General features: G+C 31.5%; 1 protein-coding gene across 2 annotated transcripts in view; it reads left to right on the forward strand.

The window, feature by feature from the left end:
• The first annotated feature begins 97 nt into the window (after positions 1–97).
• Positions 98–18,611, forward strand: part of LOC127698401 (sprouty-related, EVH1 domain-containing protein 2-like) — a 39,485-nt gene continuing 20,971 nt past the window's right edge. Inside the window, exons 1-3 of one of the 2 annotated variants that reach the window (XM_052201863.1) lie at positions 98–260; positions 6,136–6,325; positions 17,019–17,187. In XM_052201863.1, coding sequence (XP_052057823.1) covers positions 238–260; positions 6,136–6,325; positions 17,019–17,187 — 382 coding nt within the window. In that variant the 5' untranslated portion in view covers positions 98–237. The remainder of the gene's footprint in view (positions 261–6,135; positions 6,326–17,018; positions 17,188–18,611) is intronic. The other variant, XM_052201864.1, reaches the window with a different exon arrangement.

Consider the following 18,611-nt stretch of genomic DNA (forward strand, 5'->3'; position numbering starts at 1 on the left):
AAACTGCGTACACTTGCATATTTCATGCCACAGGTGATGTCTGACAATAAAAATGTGTAATACAATCATTGATTTTGATATGTTTTGCCAGTAATATTATGTCTTGAAACTATTTTTAATGCGGATGTAGCGCACTTATAACATTGCTGTCCAAAGCATTTCCTGTCTAAATCTGAGACAATATCCAGTGTTATGTACAAAATGTACACACTGTAACTTCAAAATGGATCAAGGAAGATGACCGAAGATAATAAACAGAAGTAAGTTATTGTATGGATCTTTCAAAATTATGCCATTTTAATCGAAACGGTAAAATCATGTATGAATTCTTCGACCGTCTTCGCTCTTGTTGCACACATCATGGAGGCGGTTATGATTTCAACATGTATTTTTACATAGACAAAAGTTCCATCAGTTCAAATTTACCATAATTTGTTTCTTTAGATAAGAAATTAATGCACAGACATATAACTTTTCCATATACAACTGCCATTCAGAGAATTCTGATCAATGAAATTCTCTACTTGTTTCGGTTGACATGGATTCATTCATAAAATGTAATGAATGACATGGTCAGGATTTCCATTTTTTTACCATAATTAATCTGAAGAACATTTATTAGTCAGTGTCAGAAATAACTGCTGTCTTACAAACTTTACATTTCAACTGTATAAAGAAGTACAGTGTGTAAAACATATAGATCATATTGAAAATAATGAAAATGCATAATAAATTTTACAAGTTTTTTGTAAAGCTTTTTTTTAAAGTGTAAAATGTTTATGGTTGAAGTCAGTTACTTATTAAGTCCTATAAATCAAGAGAATAAAACATTTTAAGTTGACAAAAAACAAAATTTTCTCTAGCACATCAATATAGGCAAAATTTATTGGAGTTCAGTACTGTCAATGTATATTTGTATCTCCTAACCTAACTGAAGTTCTTCTGGAAACTGTTATAAACAATGCTAAAATATCTGCCCCCGTTTTGATAAATATTCTATACCTTTCATTCTGTCAGGAACAAAATTGTAGAATATTTCTACAATTTGATACTAATATTAACATGTCAGAATAGAAAAGTTAGTTAAGTCAGCATATTATATGTACATAACAATCAAATTATGAGCTGTATTAACCAACTATCACATAAAAATCATATATTTTCAAGCAACACCACAAAAAAAAAATGGCATGTTGATATAATGAAAGCACCATATATGTGATTTCTGAACCTGCACATGTACAGTCAGTGCCCATGTGGCATGCACCTCATTGCTGAGGGGACCAGCAATCACTAAAATATAAAGATACAAAACAAAAATAAATAGCATTTAAGTAATTAAGCACTAGCATTTGAAAGCTAAGCTACATACATGTATAATAATGCAAAAAAATGTAGAGTAATAGTCCAGTAGAAAGAAAGAAATTTCATCTATGAGACAGAATAATAGAAGTAATATCTACATGAGCTACATGTACAAATATTACATTTTGCCCCCCCCCCCCCCCCCCTCCCCATTATACAATTCCTAAATAAACCAAAAGAAATCATTGTTCTGGCCTCATTTGGGAAGATAATTCCATACTTATTGAATGTTCTGAATCAAATTTAAAAGGGGTTCTCACTTCACACTAAGGTGAGTCCTTCAGTCCTGAGGTCTTAAATATCTGTCTGGACTGATCATTTTAAAACCGGTTAGTCCTAAGATGCATCAAATTGTGAAACCTTGTATCAATTGAGCACACATAACATCCTATGACATTACCAGGACTAATATCAATTTGAATAAATCCAGAAATTGAAAATGTACATCACAAATTGGTATTCTTTGCTCAATTTCAATTTATATTAATACATATAACTGTAGATTCTGTCAGACTCAAAACATAAATTCAGCAAGTAACTGGCACCTTTTATTAGCAAATTGAATTATAGTTAGTTAAAAAAACACACCTTTATTTTGTAATCAAAAGCTTAATAGTGATCCACTGTGATTTTTTTAATATAAGCTTATTCATAGCCAAGAGGATTTACTAACGGTGGATGTATTTGCTTTATTTTATATTTTTTCAAGGAACCATACCTGCAAACTTTAAAAAAAAGTCTATGAACAATAAAATGTGAGCAGTATTTCGAATGTTATACCGTTTCACAGCATTTTTTGTAAAGATCGAATTATGTGAATTTGCAATTGTGCATTTTTTTTATTTTTATATTAATAACAACTCAGAAGAATTACTGTAAATTCAGAAATTATTGTGAGGTTTTTATTAATGTGAATAGTGTGACTGGGTAAAAATTGCAATATTAAAAAACTAATATTATGATATACAGGTATTATTCAAGTACAAGTACAATGTATACAGCTTATCCTCAAATGGCAATAATTAATCTTGAATTTTTGTTCATTATTCAAAATCACAATAATAAATCCATGCAATAATTTCTTAATTTACAGTAACTGTATGAAGCTTCTTCATTCCTTTCAAATATTTTGTTTTCTATTTCTGTGTCATTACAAGATAAAGACTAGATTCCCAGAGAAACCATTTGACATACATCTAGCAGGGGATAACATTTATTAGTCAGTGTTAGAAATAACTGCTGTCTTACAAACTTTACATATTTAAAACATGTCAAAGATATTTCCAACTATCAGCATTAATTCACCATGTATTTTATGACCATTTCACTTTACCAAGTAAAATACTGGCCATTTTTATTTTTTTACTTCATACTGCAGTAAGAGGTTTAAATAATATTTTGAATTAGATTAGTTCATGTCCATTCAAAAATTTGAAATCCTTGTTATACTTTATAAGCCTCTCAATCATTCAAAATTCAAGACCACCATCTTTTAAAGGGGCATCAGATACAAAATACACAAACAATTAAATAGTTGTTTCAAACATTTAAATGGAATATAGAAATAATATTTCGCAATAAGCAGTCAGTTTGATTAAATTTCGTCAAAATAAGCTTCTTTTAAACTGAGTTTTACTGTGCATATTGCTGTGTGTTTGTTTATTCTACATTTGCTAGAGGTATAGGGGAGGGTTGAGATCTCACAAAACATGTTTAACTGCGCTGCATTTTTGCGCCTGTCCCAAGTCAGGAGCCCCTGGCCTTTGTTGGTCTTGTATGTTTTTTAACTTTAGTTCTCACTGTGTTGAAGACCCATTGGTGGCCTTCAGCTTTTTTCTGCTCTTTGGTCAGGTTGTTGTTGTTGTCTCTTTGGTACATTCTCCATTTCCATTCTCAATTTTATAAGAATTTGAGTCAAATCGGTGAACATGAATTTGACAGCTAATGCCCCTTTAAGTCATTCCCCCATTCTTTGAAAAAAAATATAGGAAAAATGGTACATATTACACATTGCCTGGTAAGATGGACTTGTGTTTTCTTTGGAAGTTCCCACAAATAGAAAAATCTACTCAGAGTTGTCATTTAAATAAGTCTGTACTACTCAGGAAAATCAGGCTGGACTTGGTCATATTCTGAACCGAAGAGTCCAAAGATGCATAAAAAATATATTCAGCTGAGTCTTGTTATCACCAATTCATTGCAAAATTTAGAAAATAATCTTAACTTGACTCTGTTGTCAATTTGATTTGATAGAAGACTTAAATAATGAATAAAAAAAAATTAAAGCATTGAGATTGTGTCTTACAGACCTTTTGACTTACCTTGGCAAAAAAAACTCACCTGAATAAACCCTTAGTGATTGATTGTTGGTTGCTTAACGTCCAGTGGTAATCCCTTAGTGAGAAGTCTGAACCTTACTAATTGAATTTATTTCCCCACTTTTTCAAATATTAAAAAAAGGATATCTGGTTTGATTGCCAATGAGACAGTTATCCACCAGCTAGAGAACAAGGATATGGATGGAAACAACTATAGGCCCTATACGGCCTTCATCAATCAAAACCCAAACATAATATGAAATGAGCCTGTTATTTAGTAGTTGTCGTTTGTTGCTGTGTATACCATATTTGTTTTTATTTTATTGTTTTGTTAATAAATCAGGCTGTTAAGATTCTCATTTGAATTGTTTTTACATTTGTAATTTCGAAGCCTTTTATAGCTTGCTTTGCAGTATTGGTTTAGCTCATTATGGAGGTTGTACAGTGACTTACAGTTGCTAATCTTCTATGTTATTTGGTGGAGAGTCGTCTCTTTGGCAATCATACCACATCTTCTTATTTTATATAATACATGTAGTAAGCTTTTAAAGGCCTGGCATAACAAAATGTGAAACAGATAAAAAGAGAAAGCTAAAGGTCTGATTCGTGCTAAAGCCAATAACAAATATAACAGAAACCTAAGACAGCCACTGAATGATAGGCTACTGACTTTTGACAGGCATATACAGAATGTGGTAGGGCTAAACATGTTTGTGAGCATTGTCAGTTTTTCTTTGACTTATGAGTTATGAATGTCCCCTTGGTACATGTACATGTATCTTCTGCCTCTTTTTTAAATCCATGTCCTTTGGTTTCTGGACTGTTTGGAGAAGAGTTGTCTTTGTTTGAAGTCCAAAACTATTTTTTGTTTAACTAACTGTTCATTCTCTACAAATTTTCCAAATGGCACAAAATTGCTTTAAAGAATTTCATTATTAACTATCAAAAGTATCTATAATCTAAATGTGTGACATCAGACACACATACTCTTTTTAGAACATATACAATATAATACAATGTAGACTGCCAAATAAGAATTGAAATTAGGTATGGTATTAGCACCAAATAGGAAAATAAGAATTGAAATTAGGTTTGGTATAAGTGCCAAATAGGATTGAGGAGATTGGTTGAAAATTTTTCACTTTCTAGCACCAATTATCTTTCAGTTGTACCAATTTGAGGAATCGGTTAAAATTGTACATGTATTAATCTCTTCATAAAATTAGCTTTGGTTCTGAAAAAGACAATGTTCATAAATCTTCAAACAATATTACACACATGTATGTTATGATAACTATTTCATACATTTTCATCAATGGACCAATATCAAAGTTTTTCATCAGAATTTTTATAAAAAAAATTAAAACATGGTTCTCGGGAAAGCACAGAGATGAGTCCTTGATTCACCATTTGAGACTGGGACTCTCTAAAATGTCTAAAAACAGGAACAATTCAATGGCGAGACTCACCAACATTTTGAAATCTTGACCTGGGGCTTACCAAAGTAAACTCCCTACAACCCTGTGAAAAAAGCTTTGACAAGAGAACTTGCTCAAAGTACACAAAATCTGTTTACACTATCAGAGTTTTTCATAAAAAACCTGTTGTCAAAGAAAAGGGGGGAAGTTCATTGTTTACAAAGAGAAAAAGGGCTTGCACTTTCACTGTGTATTCCCATTTTGAGAAAACAAATCCCAAATCATACATGAGTGAGGAGAAGTGGGACAAGATAATGGTTTCTAATAAGAAGAAGATATATAGAGAAATACTTTCAATACTCTCCTTCGAGAACATCACAATGAAGACTGGGTCAAATTCAGGAAATTATTGTTAAAACGTTGTACATGTTGCAATTTTGATTAATGTATTAAAAAATTTTGAATTGTAACTTTAATGTAACATTTGAACCCCTTGACTTATTTGAAACTTTAAGCAACTGTTTTATCAATGTCAAGCATTTTGATTGGTCACTGTATGCCAATTTCACTGAACACTAATACAATTTCTTACCTTCCTATTTTGATCTTGGTTAAATACTTATGATTATTGAAAGTACATATATAAAGAAACATCATTTGGATATCAAAATGTACTTTGCCAATGATGGCATGACCATCAGTAAGTCATAACCCTTACCATCATTAAACTTGTACCACTAACTAGGAATTATGTTTTCGTATATGGAATTTCTGATTTTAAACTGTACTAGTCCTTTGGACTATGATGTCCAAACAAGTGTAATTTTGTGAACCTGAATTAGAGGAAGCCTGGTCAATGTATGTATCTATATTTCAGTTTCTTGGTACATGTATATATATACAAGTTGTACTATATAGAAAAATGAATTCAGCCATACAGCATAATGAATTTGTAATGTCCACTTTATTAAAATTAAATGAAATAATGACAGGGTATCCACATGTATTAATATACTGTAATTTTTGTATTTCAGTGAGGACTTCCTTGTGCAAGTGCAAGCACAAGTGATGACGAGAGATGATTCTAGTGGTGGTTGGGTACCAATGGGAGGTGGTGGACTTTCAAATGTAGGACTAAGACGTTTGTCTCGTCCTAGCAACAACGGGGAGGAGACACCGCTAACTGAATATTTGATATATGGAGAAAGAATAGTAGATAAATCTGTAAGTCAAGCATGTCGCAACATGCTCTTATTGAAGTATTTTGGTAATTCTTTGGGCTGAAATTTTAAGTTTTGTGATAGGAACCTAATTAATTACAGTATGTTCAAATGAGAAAGGACCATTTTTACTCAATTTTAGTGAGGAAATTCCTGTGTTTCCATGAGGAATATCAAAGGCACTAAAATCATGTCAAAGTTGTGATTCCAGAAGAAACTTTTTTTAAATCCAGATACAAATTCTACAAAAGATTAAATTTTGTTATGAGCTAGTTATGTAGTACAGTTTATATTTGAATTGTTGTACATAATAAAGTCTTGGATCTTCAAAAAAAATAAGGAACTAAATAATGTACGTAATTTATCGCTTTGTTTATGGTTTCTCCCTCAAATGCTGACATGTCCCAAAAAGGTTAATTTTTATGTTGTAGAATATGAATTGGGATGTTTTCAGGATTAATTTATAATCATAACTATTTAACAAAAGACATATTGAAGTTTTAAAAGAAGTTTTCAATCTAAGCTAAGCTTAATTGATAGATAAACAAATTAATATAAAGTAAGTTTGTATTAATCAGATTGTTTTTGGAGTTTCCAATAGGAAAATATGTAGGTTTCCATTTTAAAACACCATTGTTTCCAAAAAACACCCAAATTGGTAAATTCGAATCAAGATGGCTTAATGTGAAAGGCTGAAATATATAAATTTTTGAAAATAATGTAGCAGTTTTTAAAAATGTACTTGTATGTACATTTGTCAGTTACTTAAAATAAACACTTTGATGAGTCTTAAAATTTATCCTTTACTTCTATTTATACAATGTGAATTGTATGGCTCTTTTGTACATAACAGAAGAGGAAGAAAAGACAGTCAGATCTTTTGTCTAAGTGCATTTGAGTGAATAAATCTTAATCTATCAGACTCTTCATATCCAATGAAAATTTTACCTGTAAATGTGCATTTTATTGCAATTTGCTGTCTACATGCAACACCATTATGCATCTAGACAGATTTCAATAAAACAAGGTGATTTTATATAGCATTCAAACTCTTTGAATTGGAAATTTTGAATTTTTAACATTTGCAGTGAGTTAAAATACTTAGAATTATCTGTTTGATGATTTTAAAAGTGCACATTTATTTAGTAAAAAATTTATAAAAGCTACATACCCCGTACTTAACATATGTGTTTCTCAATAAAGTTGATAAGAAAGAATTTAAAAAAATTAATGGTGCAAATAGAATTCATTTTTTATTTTTATTATTTTATCACCAACATCTTCTCAATAGCTTTTTGTCACAGGATTTTCCGCAATAATTTTTATGCCCCACCTATGATAGTAGAAGGGGCATAATGTTTTCTGGTCTGTGAGTCTGGCCGTTCGTCTGTCTGTCCCGCTTCAGGTTAAAGTTTTTGGTCAAGGTAGTTTTTGATGAAGTTGAAGTCCAATCAACTTGAAACTTAGTACACATGTTCCCTATGATATGATCTTTCTAATTGTAATGCCAAATTAGAGTTTTGACGCCAATTTATGGTCCACTGAACATAGAAAATGATAGTGGGAGTGGGGCATCTGTGTACTATGGACACATTCTTGTTATCCATTTATTATGCTCCCGTCGCAGCGGAGGGGGCTTTAATGAATGCGTTACCCTTGTCTGTCGGTATGTATGTATGTCCCAAAAAACAAGTTTCCGTTCTCTAACTTTAGTTTGCCTCAACCAGATCTAGAATATTATGAAACTTATACACAATGGATATTACCACAAAGCACAGATGGGTGGCGTCACTTTTACCGTACTAGAGTTATGACTTTGAGATGAAGAACATCAATAAAAGCGCTGTTCCTTTGCTTTTTGTGTGTTTTTTTTGCTGTGCATGTACTGTCTTTGTGTCATGGATGGATACACCATATCCTTTGATTTTCTATTATGCCCCTTTACAAATGGAAAAATTCTTTGAATTGGAAATTTTGAATTTTTAGCATTTGCAATTAAAATACTTAGAATTATCTTTTTGATGATTTTAAAAGTGCACATTTATTTAGTAAAAAATATTAAAGCTACATACTTGACACATGTGTTTCTCAATAAAGTTAATAAGGAAGAATTTTTAAAATTAATTGTGCAAATAGAATTCTTTTTTTATTTTTATTATTTTTTCACCAACATCTCATCAACAGCTTGAAGTTTTATAGTTTGAATTTATATAGATTATCCATGAATTACATCTACTTCCTGTTTTCCTTTGAATGAAATATACATTTACATATATAAAAGGATAGTTTTTTGTCACAAGATTCTCCACAATAATTTTTATCCATTTATTATTCCCCTATCACAGCGGAGGGGTCAGTAAGTGTTACGCTTGTCCGTCTGTACGTATGTACATACATATGTCCCAAAATTAGTTTCCGTTTTCTAACTTTAGTTTGCCTAAACTAAATGTTATGAAACTTGTACACAATGGTTATTACAACAAAACACAGATCAAGTTTGAATTTGGGTGGTGTCACTTTTACCGTTCTAGAGTTATGACTTTGAGATGAAGAACAGCAATAAAAGTGCTGTTCCTTTGTTTTTTGTGTGTTTTTTGCTTTGCATGTACTGTCTTTGTGTCATGGATGGATACCCCATATCCTTTGTTTTTCTATTATGCAGATTACATGTATTTACAGTGGTCATAGACTACACATTCATAGATTTATAGTGGCTGCCCATTTATGACGTGATGTTTGATACCATGTGTATGTATATACACTGTTTATGAGTTGTCAAAGTTCATTTTTTAACAGAAGTGATATTGGGTATTTACAGTACTTAAATTACTAAAAAATCAGCAGTGCCCTTCAGTAATAATTCTGTCATTCTTCCCTGGTCTGATTTTTATTTTGCGGTCGTATATTGGTATCACGTTGTCGTCGTCGTCCGAAGACATTTGGTTTCTGGACAATAACTTTAGTAAATGTAAATAGAAATCTATGAAATTTAAACACAAGGTTTATAACCACAAAAGGAAGGTTGGGATTGATTTTGGGGGTTATAGTCCTAACAGTTTAGGAATTAGGGGCCCAAATAAGCATTTTTCTAGTTTCCAGACAATAACTTGTGGAACGGTGTATGGATCTCTCTGAAATTATACCACAAGTTTCCATACCTCAAAAGAAAAGTTAGGATTGGCTTTGGGGGGGTTTTGGCTAAAACCGTTTAGGAATTAGGGGCAAAAAAGTGAGAAAAAACAAGGGTGTCCTGGTTAATGGACAATTACTTATAAATACAAATTACAGTGTAATGGAGGTAATTCAATGTTGTGTTTGAATTACCTCCCTTACACTGCTTTTAAATTATGTATAAACAAATGTTGTATTGTCTTGAGGTGATTAGCTGTCAATTTATTTTTAGAAGTTACTATTTTAATAATTTAAAAAATGCTGATTAAGGTAAATTAATTTTAGCCATGATTATCATTTTCTATTTTAAGACTTTTATGATGTATTTAAATGGGTAATTATGGTTGCAAACTCCATTGGAAATTTGAATTGAGATTATGACCATATCGTGAGGGAAAGAATTTTTTTTTTGGAAAAAGAGGAGGGGAGGTTAAAAAAACAAGATTTCAGAAACCCCCCTCTTTTTCCAAAAAAAAATTCTTTCCCTCAAGATATGGTCATAATCTCAATTCAAATTCAAATCATATAACCAATTCTAAGTTCTTTGACTTCAGTTACAGAAACCTATTATGTGTCAAATATTTAATTACAATCCAAATTCAGACCTGTATCAAGCGCGAATATTGTATCCATTTTTGCCCCAACTGTTCAGGGTTGGACCTCTGCGGTCGTATCCAGCTGCGCTCTGTGAAGCAATTTATTATGCTGAGCGTACATATCTATGAAAAGAGACTCCTTTTCGATTTTGATAAAAAATTTGATATTTATTTTGGTAAAATCTTTATTTTTGTTCAATCAAACATTCTAATTTTTTATACGACTGTAAATTTGCGTCGTATAATGCTATGATGTCGTCGTTGGCTGCGTCGTCCGAAGACACATTTGAGACAATAACTTAAGTTTAAGTGAATGTATCTCTATGAATTTTTACCAGAAGGTTCAATTCCACAAAAGAAAGGTTGGGATTGATTTTAAGGGTGATGGTACCAACAGTTTAGGAATTAGGGGTCGAAAAGGGTCCAAAAACAAGCATTTTTGGAGTTTCCGGACAATAATTTGTGTGTAAGTGTATGGATCTCTCTGAAATTGTACCACATGGTTCCATATCACAAAGAGAAGGCTGGGATTGAGTATTGGGTTAATTGCCCCAAACGTTCAGGAATTAGGGGCAAAAATTTAAAGGGGCCAAAATAAGCATTTTTCTAGTTTCCAGACAATAACTTGTGTTTAAGTGTATGGATTTCTCTAAAATTGTACTACAAGGTTCCATACCATAAAGGGAAGGCTGGGATTGAGTTTGGGGTAATAACTCCAAAAGGGGGGTTCAAAAAGTTGGGGGGATTTTTTTACCAATTTTTTTGGGGGGGGGGGCGGGTTAATTTTTTTTCTTCAAAATTTTTGAAATCTTCAATTGCACAGTATTGCGCAATACCACAGTATTGTACAATAGCACGGCATTGGGCAAAAGCAAGAAATCTTCAATTGCACAGTATTGCACAATAGCACAGTATTGCGCAATAGCAAGAAATCTTCAATTGCACAGTATTGCGCAATAGCAAAAAATCTTCAATTGCACAGTATTGAACGATAGCAAGAAATCTTCAATTGCACAGTATTGCGCAATAGCAAGAAATCTTCAATTGAAAACAAATACAAATGTTTAAACCAATTTCGATGGGATTAATTAAGTCTTTAATTTTTGGGGGTTCTAACCTTGTATAATTTTTTTGGATATTGGGCCCCATTTTTAAATTGGTCTACATTGAGGTCAAAAGGGTCCAAAATTAAACTTTGTTTGATTTCATCAAAATTGAATTAGTGCGGCTGTATGATCTGCTGAATCTTATTGTGCATTTAGATTTTTATTTTGGGCCCTGTTTTCAAATTAGTTCATATTAAGGGTCCAAAATTAAACTTTGTTGTTTTCAACTGAAATTAAATTATTGGGGTGTTTTTTTATATGCTGAATCTATCCATGTTGTTAGATTTTGGATATCAGACCATTCTAGGTAAACTAAATGTTCCATTTCAAATTTTTAAGATCTTTGACCACATTTATTTTGTGTCAGAAACCTATATTATGTCAAAAATTTGATCACAATCCAAATGCAGACAATATCAAGCTTGAATATTGTGTCCAAACTTGCCCCAACTGTTCAGGGTTCGATCTCTGCGGTCGTATCAGATTGTGCTCAGCGAAGCATTTTATTTTCAAATACTTTCAGTTAATGCAAAATCTCCAAATGTGTGAGATAGACTAGAATGTAATTTTGTACAGTTGTTATGCTTCAATTGAGGGGCTAGTTATTAAAACTTGTTTTTCTGTATTTTATATTTATATTGGTAGTTGTTGTATGCTATTCCTAATGATTTCTAAGTGAAATATTATTCATAACCTCTAATTTTTAGATGACCACCAAAATGAATTAAAAAAAAAATTGTTTGGACAGGACTTTAACAATATTTGATATCTACATATAACATGATATCTTGAATTAAATTTTCGCATCATAATTTATTTATCAGCAGCCATTCTAAAAATGGCTGCATAAATACGTAAAATGTACAGAGTTTCAAAGTGCTCAGATTTCAACAAAATTTTGTATCTATGTGGAATATGATATAGTGAATTGATTACAGGTGTCAAAAATTATCGGTCAGCTCCCATTTTCAAAATTTATTATTTGTATCTGTGCCTCAGACAAAAATGTGCAAGTTAGGACAGAAAGAATTTCATGATCACTAGACAATCAATAATTTTACAACTAAAAATTCAACAAAATTTTATTGGACATTCGGTCAAGTAAAAAATATCATTTTACTGATATAAAAAGCTTATTTTTTAACAGATAAAGTCCAGAGAGAAATTATGTAACTGTACTACCAATTAAGTAGTCAAGAATATCTATATAATTTTTAAAATTTTCAATAATGTGCAGATAATAAAAAATTGACAAATTGAGTCAAATATTGTTGATTTGAAATTTACCTGGTAATAGGAATATTATTTATTTGGTCTACTTCTTCTGTTTTTATATTCTATGAAGGATACTCTCATGTAAGTAGTACAAATGTAATAAATGAGAAAGAAGACCGCTTCATCTCATGTTTTCATATATCAGATTTATTTCAAAATTTACATATAGGCCTGGCCAAATAAATAAAAATGAAATACAAAAATGTATTACAAAGCCATTATAACTTTCAAATGTTTTCTTTTCCACCTCTCATCATGGTCTACTTACAGAACCTTCTTATTGTCAGTTTATTGTCCTGAATACACATGAAATATTTGTCACTGGATGTAAAGCAATCTACAACTTTTTTCCAATAATTAATTGTGTTTTTTTACCAAGTGCTCAACATTTCTTTGTACTTTTTAGTTGTTTTTTTTTAAATGTATATAAAATAATGAAAGTAGAAGTTGTCCCAAGTTAAGACTTAAGATGGATCCAAGCTAGCTACAATTCAGAATTATCGGAATAATTGAAGAGATAAACAAAAATCTTTGCTTTGATAGGATGTTACTGAATGAAAGAAACTTTTTAATTAATCACATCTGACTAGATGACATGACAAAAGACATGGGCCTTGTAGAATACGTGATTAATGCAAAACCTAGAAGTTAAAGTTAAAAAGTCACAGCCCCCACCTCCTCAACAATATATGTGTGTGCACTCTTGCATTTTTATTTCATAATACTAGTCCAGGATACAGGTGTATTTTGCTACAGTGTGTATCTGGGGATATGAAGATTTTTTGACACCTAATGTTGTTGTACATTTCTATTGCTAAAGACATGATAAAGTAATATTGCATGTTTCTACTGGGAAGGAAATGTGTTATAAATGTGCTGGCACTCTTCCTGTTGTCAATGACCCCTGTAAAACATCAGATGAGAGAAAAAAAAACAATGCTTTCAATGAATGGGTCAAACATATCAGGATTGTAGTTTAAAGTCTTCCACCCACACAATCAAATTTGGCAGATATTCAAATCATAATGAGAGCTCTCAAATGAATTCAAATAATCCATTCATAAATTTTATTGCCCATTCACACAACATGATTTAGCTTGCAATTTTTCACATGGGTGTGAATAAATTGTACTATTATAAAGTTATGGATAAACATTGAGTATTTGCTTGGTCATTTATTGTTAGACCTTGTAATTAGGTTAAAGATAAGTTAACATGGAGGTTAACCACAAAAACCACAAAATGTCTAACCCCAAGATGCAGTTTTATGTCTAGTATATAGATTATATTTCTGTTTTAAATATGTATAGGTAAATTAAAATATGAAAACGTCTGATGAAGTATGAATTGATAGACACAGATGAGAAATTAAAAGGAAAAAAGCAATATGAAGGACTTCAGTGTTTTCTCTAGAGTGGGGGGGGGGGGGGGGGGGGGGGGGGTTGACTGAAAGGATGGTGTTCATGAGTTATGAAGGATAGGGCCTACATTAGTGCTTGGGGTCCCACTGTGCATAAACCCCCAAGGGAAACATTATGTCTTTTCACTGGAAAGCAGCATCTCTATCTTTTGACCAAAGACTTCAGTCATAGTTGACAAGCTATGAAATATATACCTCAATAATTTACTGGTCAGACTTATTTATTATATCTCAAAATATTAGGGGTGGTTTATTGTCTTTTTCTATGTCATATGTGAGGGCCTCAGGGAAGATTAGCTTATTGTAACTAACTGTGAGAGTTGTCTCATTGGCACTCATACCACATCTTCCTATATCTAATTACCCTCTTTAAATAAAGAATTTATTATTATTATTATTATAAGCTTGTCAATGCCTATATTTTAAAAAAGGAATAGAACTAAGCTAGAAATTATGACATCATACTACTTTGTGTGGAACAACTTCTATTTTATTTTTTGGTTTAAAGTGTGAAAAAAATGTGGACGACCATATCTTCAATTGGAAGAATTTTGTCAGAATAAACCTTTCTACTGTTAGCGTTGAATAGAACAAAACTAGAGTATCCTAAGTACCATGTTAAGATGTGCACCTTATATTTTATATTTTAAATGATTAATTTTGAGCAATACTCAACTCATAAACAAGGGCTTTTCTGGAAAATTTTACAAAACAAAATATCTTACAGTTTAAATAGGAATGGAAAATTTCATTCAGATGTAAAAGTATTTGCATATCAGATAATTACTTTTAGAGCTAGTGTCCTTACCAATTTAATCAGTAGAAAAGGGAAACTAAACTTAAATTTAGAATATACAATATGTATATAAAGAGTTAGCATTGTTAGAAAGTAGAAACTTTAATTTTATATCATAAGAAGCTGTCTATATGCTGTTTTGTCCACTTTAGTACTTGGATTTAGGTATATTGACATTGTTTGAAATTTCTCCTTGCTGAATATTTTTAAATAATAAAAAATAAGTGAATGTTAAGAAATAAAACATCTGGTTGAAAATATATTATTATCAACAATGCTGATTCATTGGTAGTAATCAATGAACTATCCCTTTGCTGATTCATACAACTTTCACATCATGTAAGATTATTGTATAGGATTTTAGGGGTACTGTAGAATAAAGGCTTTTGACAATGTCTTTCATTGGTCTTGGTTGTTTTCAATTACTGATTTTACACAATAATAATTCACACAACATATTTTAAGAAGAAAATCCAAAAGTTGAATGATAAATAATTGTCCGCATATTCCAGTCTGGCAAAAATCTTATTTTATAAAGTGATTTCTGAAAAAAAATTCAATAACTGTGTTCATAATGGTAAAGTATAAATTAAGCATAATGTGATTATCATAATAATTAACCAAATGAAGGGATGATTATAGAAACAGATGTTTACAGAAGGTTTGGCCTTCCTGCCTCCATCCTTGGATACTTGTGGTTTACAGTTACATTTGTACTATGAGCAGTAAAACAAGGAGACATGGTACAACTAGTGCTTGCTGACCTATTCTCTTCCTTATGAAATTCTGCTTTTATGAAGTTTATGTTCTTCTTGTATTTCATTGTATCACACAGTTAGTAATAGTACAAGCAAAAGGAAGGCATTAATTGTTGTTTTTTGGGGGTCAAAATTTAGATATTGTTGACTTCATAATCATTATTCAGATTTAATTATTTATTTTTTGTAATTTGAGAAAATTACTGAAGTTTACAAGTATAAAGCAACAATACAAATTTCATCTCCCAGAGATAGAGGAAGCTAATTTAGAATTCAAAATTTTCATATTTGCACAAACCAGTGAAATATAGGTCTGAACCATAAATTGACAACCCTATCTTCAAGACCCATTCTCCAGATAAGTTTGCATGTCATAATACTAGATATTATTTGGAGTTTTTGTTAAGGACTTATATCATTAATGTTTAATCTTCTGTCAAAAAATATTTTTCACAGTCTTTCAGGGGTCAGTAAGACCTTGGCAAACACATAACTTGTGTAAGTTATGCAAAAGCAGCATGTTGAATATTAACTTAAATTATCATACTGTCCATTGCACAAATATAAGAGATGTTGAGCCTCTTGCAAAGAAAATCTTTAAGTAAGAATGGACCTACACTATGCACAAAAATTAACTTTAAAGGCTTGTCGGTCCTATTAGAATATCATAGTTATACCCCCACTTTAAAAAAGGGGGGTATACTGTTTAACCTCTGTCTGTGCATCCGTCCATCTGTCAGTCCGTCCGTCCCATGAATATTTTTCGTCGCATCTTTCTCAGGAACTACATTACAAGGATTTCTGAAATTTGGTTTCAGGGGTTATATGAGTCAGCTATACTGTGTGATGTGTTTTCAGATTCATCACTTAACAACTTCCTGTTTACCGACACTTATATCATTTTACACATGACATCCAAGTTGAAAATTTTCGTCACATTTTTCTCAGGAACTACATAACAAGGATTTCTGAAATTTGGTTTCAGTGTTTATATAAGTCAGCTATACGTGTGATGCGTTTTCAGATTCATCACTCAACAACTTCTTGTTCACCGTCAAGTATTTGGGCTGGGGGTATCATCAGTGAGCAGTAGCTCGCAGCTTCACTTGTTTCATTTGACTGCAAGCTGTGTTAACAGTTAACGTGAAGTTTCAAGGTTCAATCACATCATTACCATATCATCTGACCACAACGAAATTTCACTAAAAAAAAAACTTTGACAAAAGTTCAAATTATAGAACAAACATGCACATTTTGTTATAATGAGATTGAAAAACAAAACCCTGAAAAATTTTGTAGTTTCTAGAATCCATTCTTTTAAAGTAGAATGAAAAAAAACTGTTAGTAAATTTGGGGAAAAAGTGAGAAAAGGTGGTTTGAATATATTGTAAATCATTAATTAGTCAGCACGACCAGAGCACCATAAAATGTTTTGTATCTTTGTTTGGTGGTTGTACTGCAGGTTGGGTTATGTCAAATTTGCCCTTTTCTGCATCCAGTGGTAAGGTGTACAAAAGTGACAGATATCAAATTTGAATAAAATGTCAATCTGTACAGCACTATTTTTTTTTTCAGGTTGTGCTAGATTGTGTACTTAAAAGAGACATGAAATACTTTAGACCAAATCCCAAATTTCACCATTGGATAACAGATGATAAGCGATTTGGATTAACATTTCAAAGATCAGATGATGCCAAGGCCTTCAACAAAGGCATAAAAATTGCTGTAGCAGATTTAACAGATGGTTGGTATTGTAACAGTTCTAATTTACATAAAATTATGATCATATTTAGAAAATACTGGTCAGTCTCTTTATCTTGGTTCTGTGAACTGGTTATCTTGAGTCATGTACATCAATGTACTGATGAGCAAAATCTGCTCAAAGTAATAACAGAATTTCTTGAATTGAGTCATGAACGACTTATCTGTGTCACTGAAAGATTTTGTTTTTTTATAGTGTTGTTTTTAAAAGGCAGTTTCTTCCTTATATTGCATGGAATGACGTTTTGTGTGCATTGATATATGCTTGCAGTAGCCACGGCTTTCTGGACCAATCTGCATCAGATCTGTAGTAGAACTTGCACATTACACATGAAATATGGGTTTTGTATACAGCTGGGAACACCTATAGCTGTTAAAACAATGTAAACTAAAATTTGAAAACTTGAAGTCACAAAAACATTTATTTCCTTTTTTGTTTCACCTGCGATGCAAGACCTAGTATCCTACATTCTGTAATGGTGTAGGCAGCAATGTCAACATTTGGTACAGTCTGTGGTTAAAGTTTTTTTTAGACACCATTAACTTTGTCAAACCTTTATTGAATTTTAAAAAAACCTTGAACAGAAGCTTCTTCACAATCAAGAGATAGAAAATGTAGCATCCTGATCAAAATCTACAATTTTTTTTCTTATTCAGTTTTCTGAATTTAACCGATAAATGGATTTGCAGTTGCAGACTAGACTCAGGGTCGGCAGAAACCCTTTACAATTTTTTTAGATAGTAATTGCCTTTCCAGCGCATCCAAGCTTTTAATTATTAAGAGTACATGACATATTGAAAACTCATCAATGGGGCATAGGATTGTTCAACTCTTGCCAGAAATATAAACTTTAAAAAAGGTGGATATGCTATTCATAAATATGCAGGACTCTTAGAAGTGCAGGAACTTTCATGTTTTCTCATTTCTTTTCTTTGGTTAAAAGATAATCATATAGACACAGGATGAGATATTTGATGTGGTGGGTGAGGGAAATTTCTTGCGATCTAACAATACACTATTAGTATGATAATTCAGGAAATCTGATGCATAAAAAATTAAGAAGAATTATTTTTTTATTGGTGTTAACTTCATTAATTTAAGGTTTGCTAATCTTTTGAAATTGGTAAAAAAAAAAATTGGAAAAACTAAAGTGAAATTGATTCTATTTTATTTGTAGCTCATATAAATGCATTTTCAGAACAAGAAAACATTTGAGTAAAAGTATAGCAGTGCTTTCAGATGTATAAACATGTTTTAATATCATTCGTACCCGACAAGGCTTCTTTTTACTTTAAATCACACTATGTTTTTTTGCCCCTCTATATATCTATATATAAAACAGTTTTTAATCTGTCTGTGATAGGTCTTTTCAAATGAAAACATAATTAAAGCGGTTCAATAGATGC

Source organism: Mytilus californianus, unplaced genomic scaffold (genome assembly GCF_021869535.1).
Source record: "Mytilus californianus isolate M0D057914Y unplaced genomic scaffold, xbMytCali1.0.p SCAF_4, whole genome shotgun sequence".
Taxonomy (NCBI): domain Eukaryota; kingdom Metazoa; phylum Mollusca; class Bivalvia; order Mytilida; family Mytilidae; genus Mytilus; species Mytilus californianus.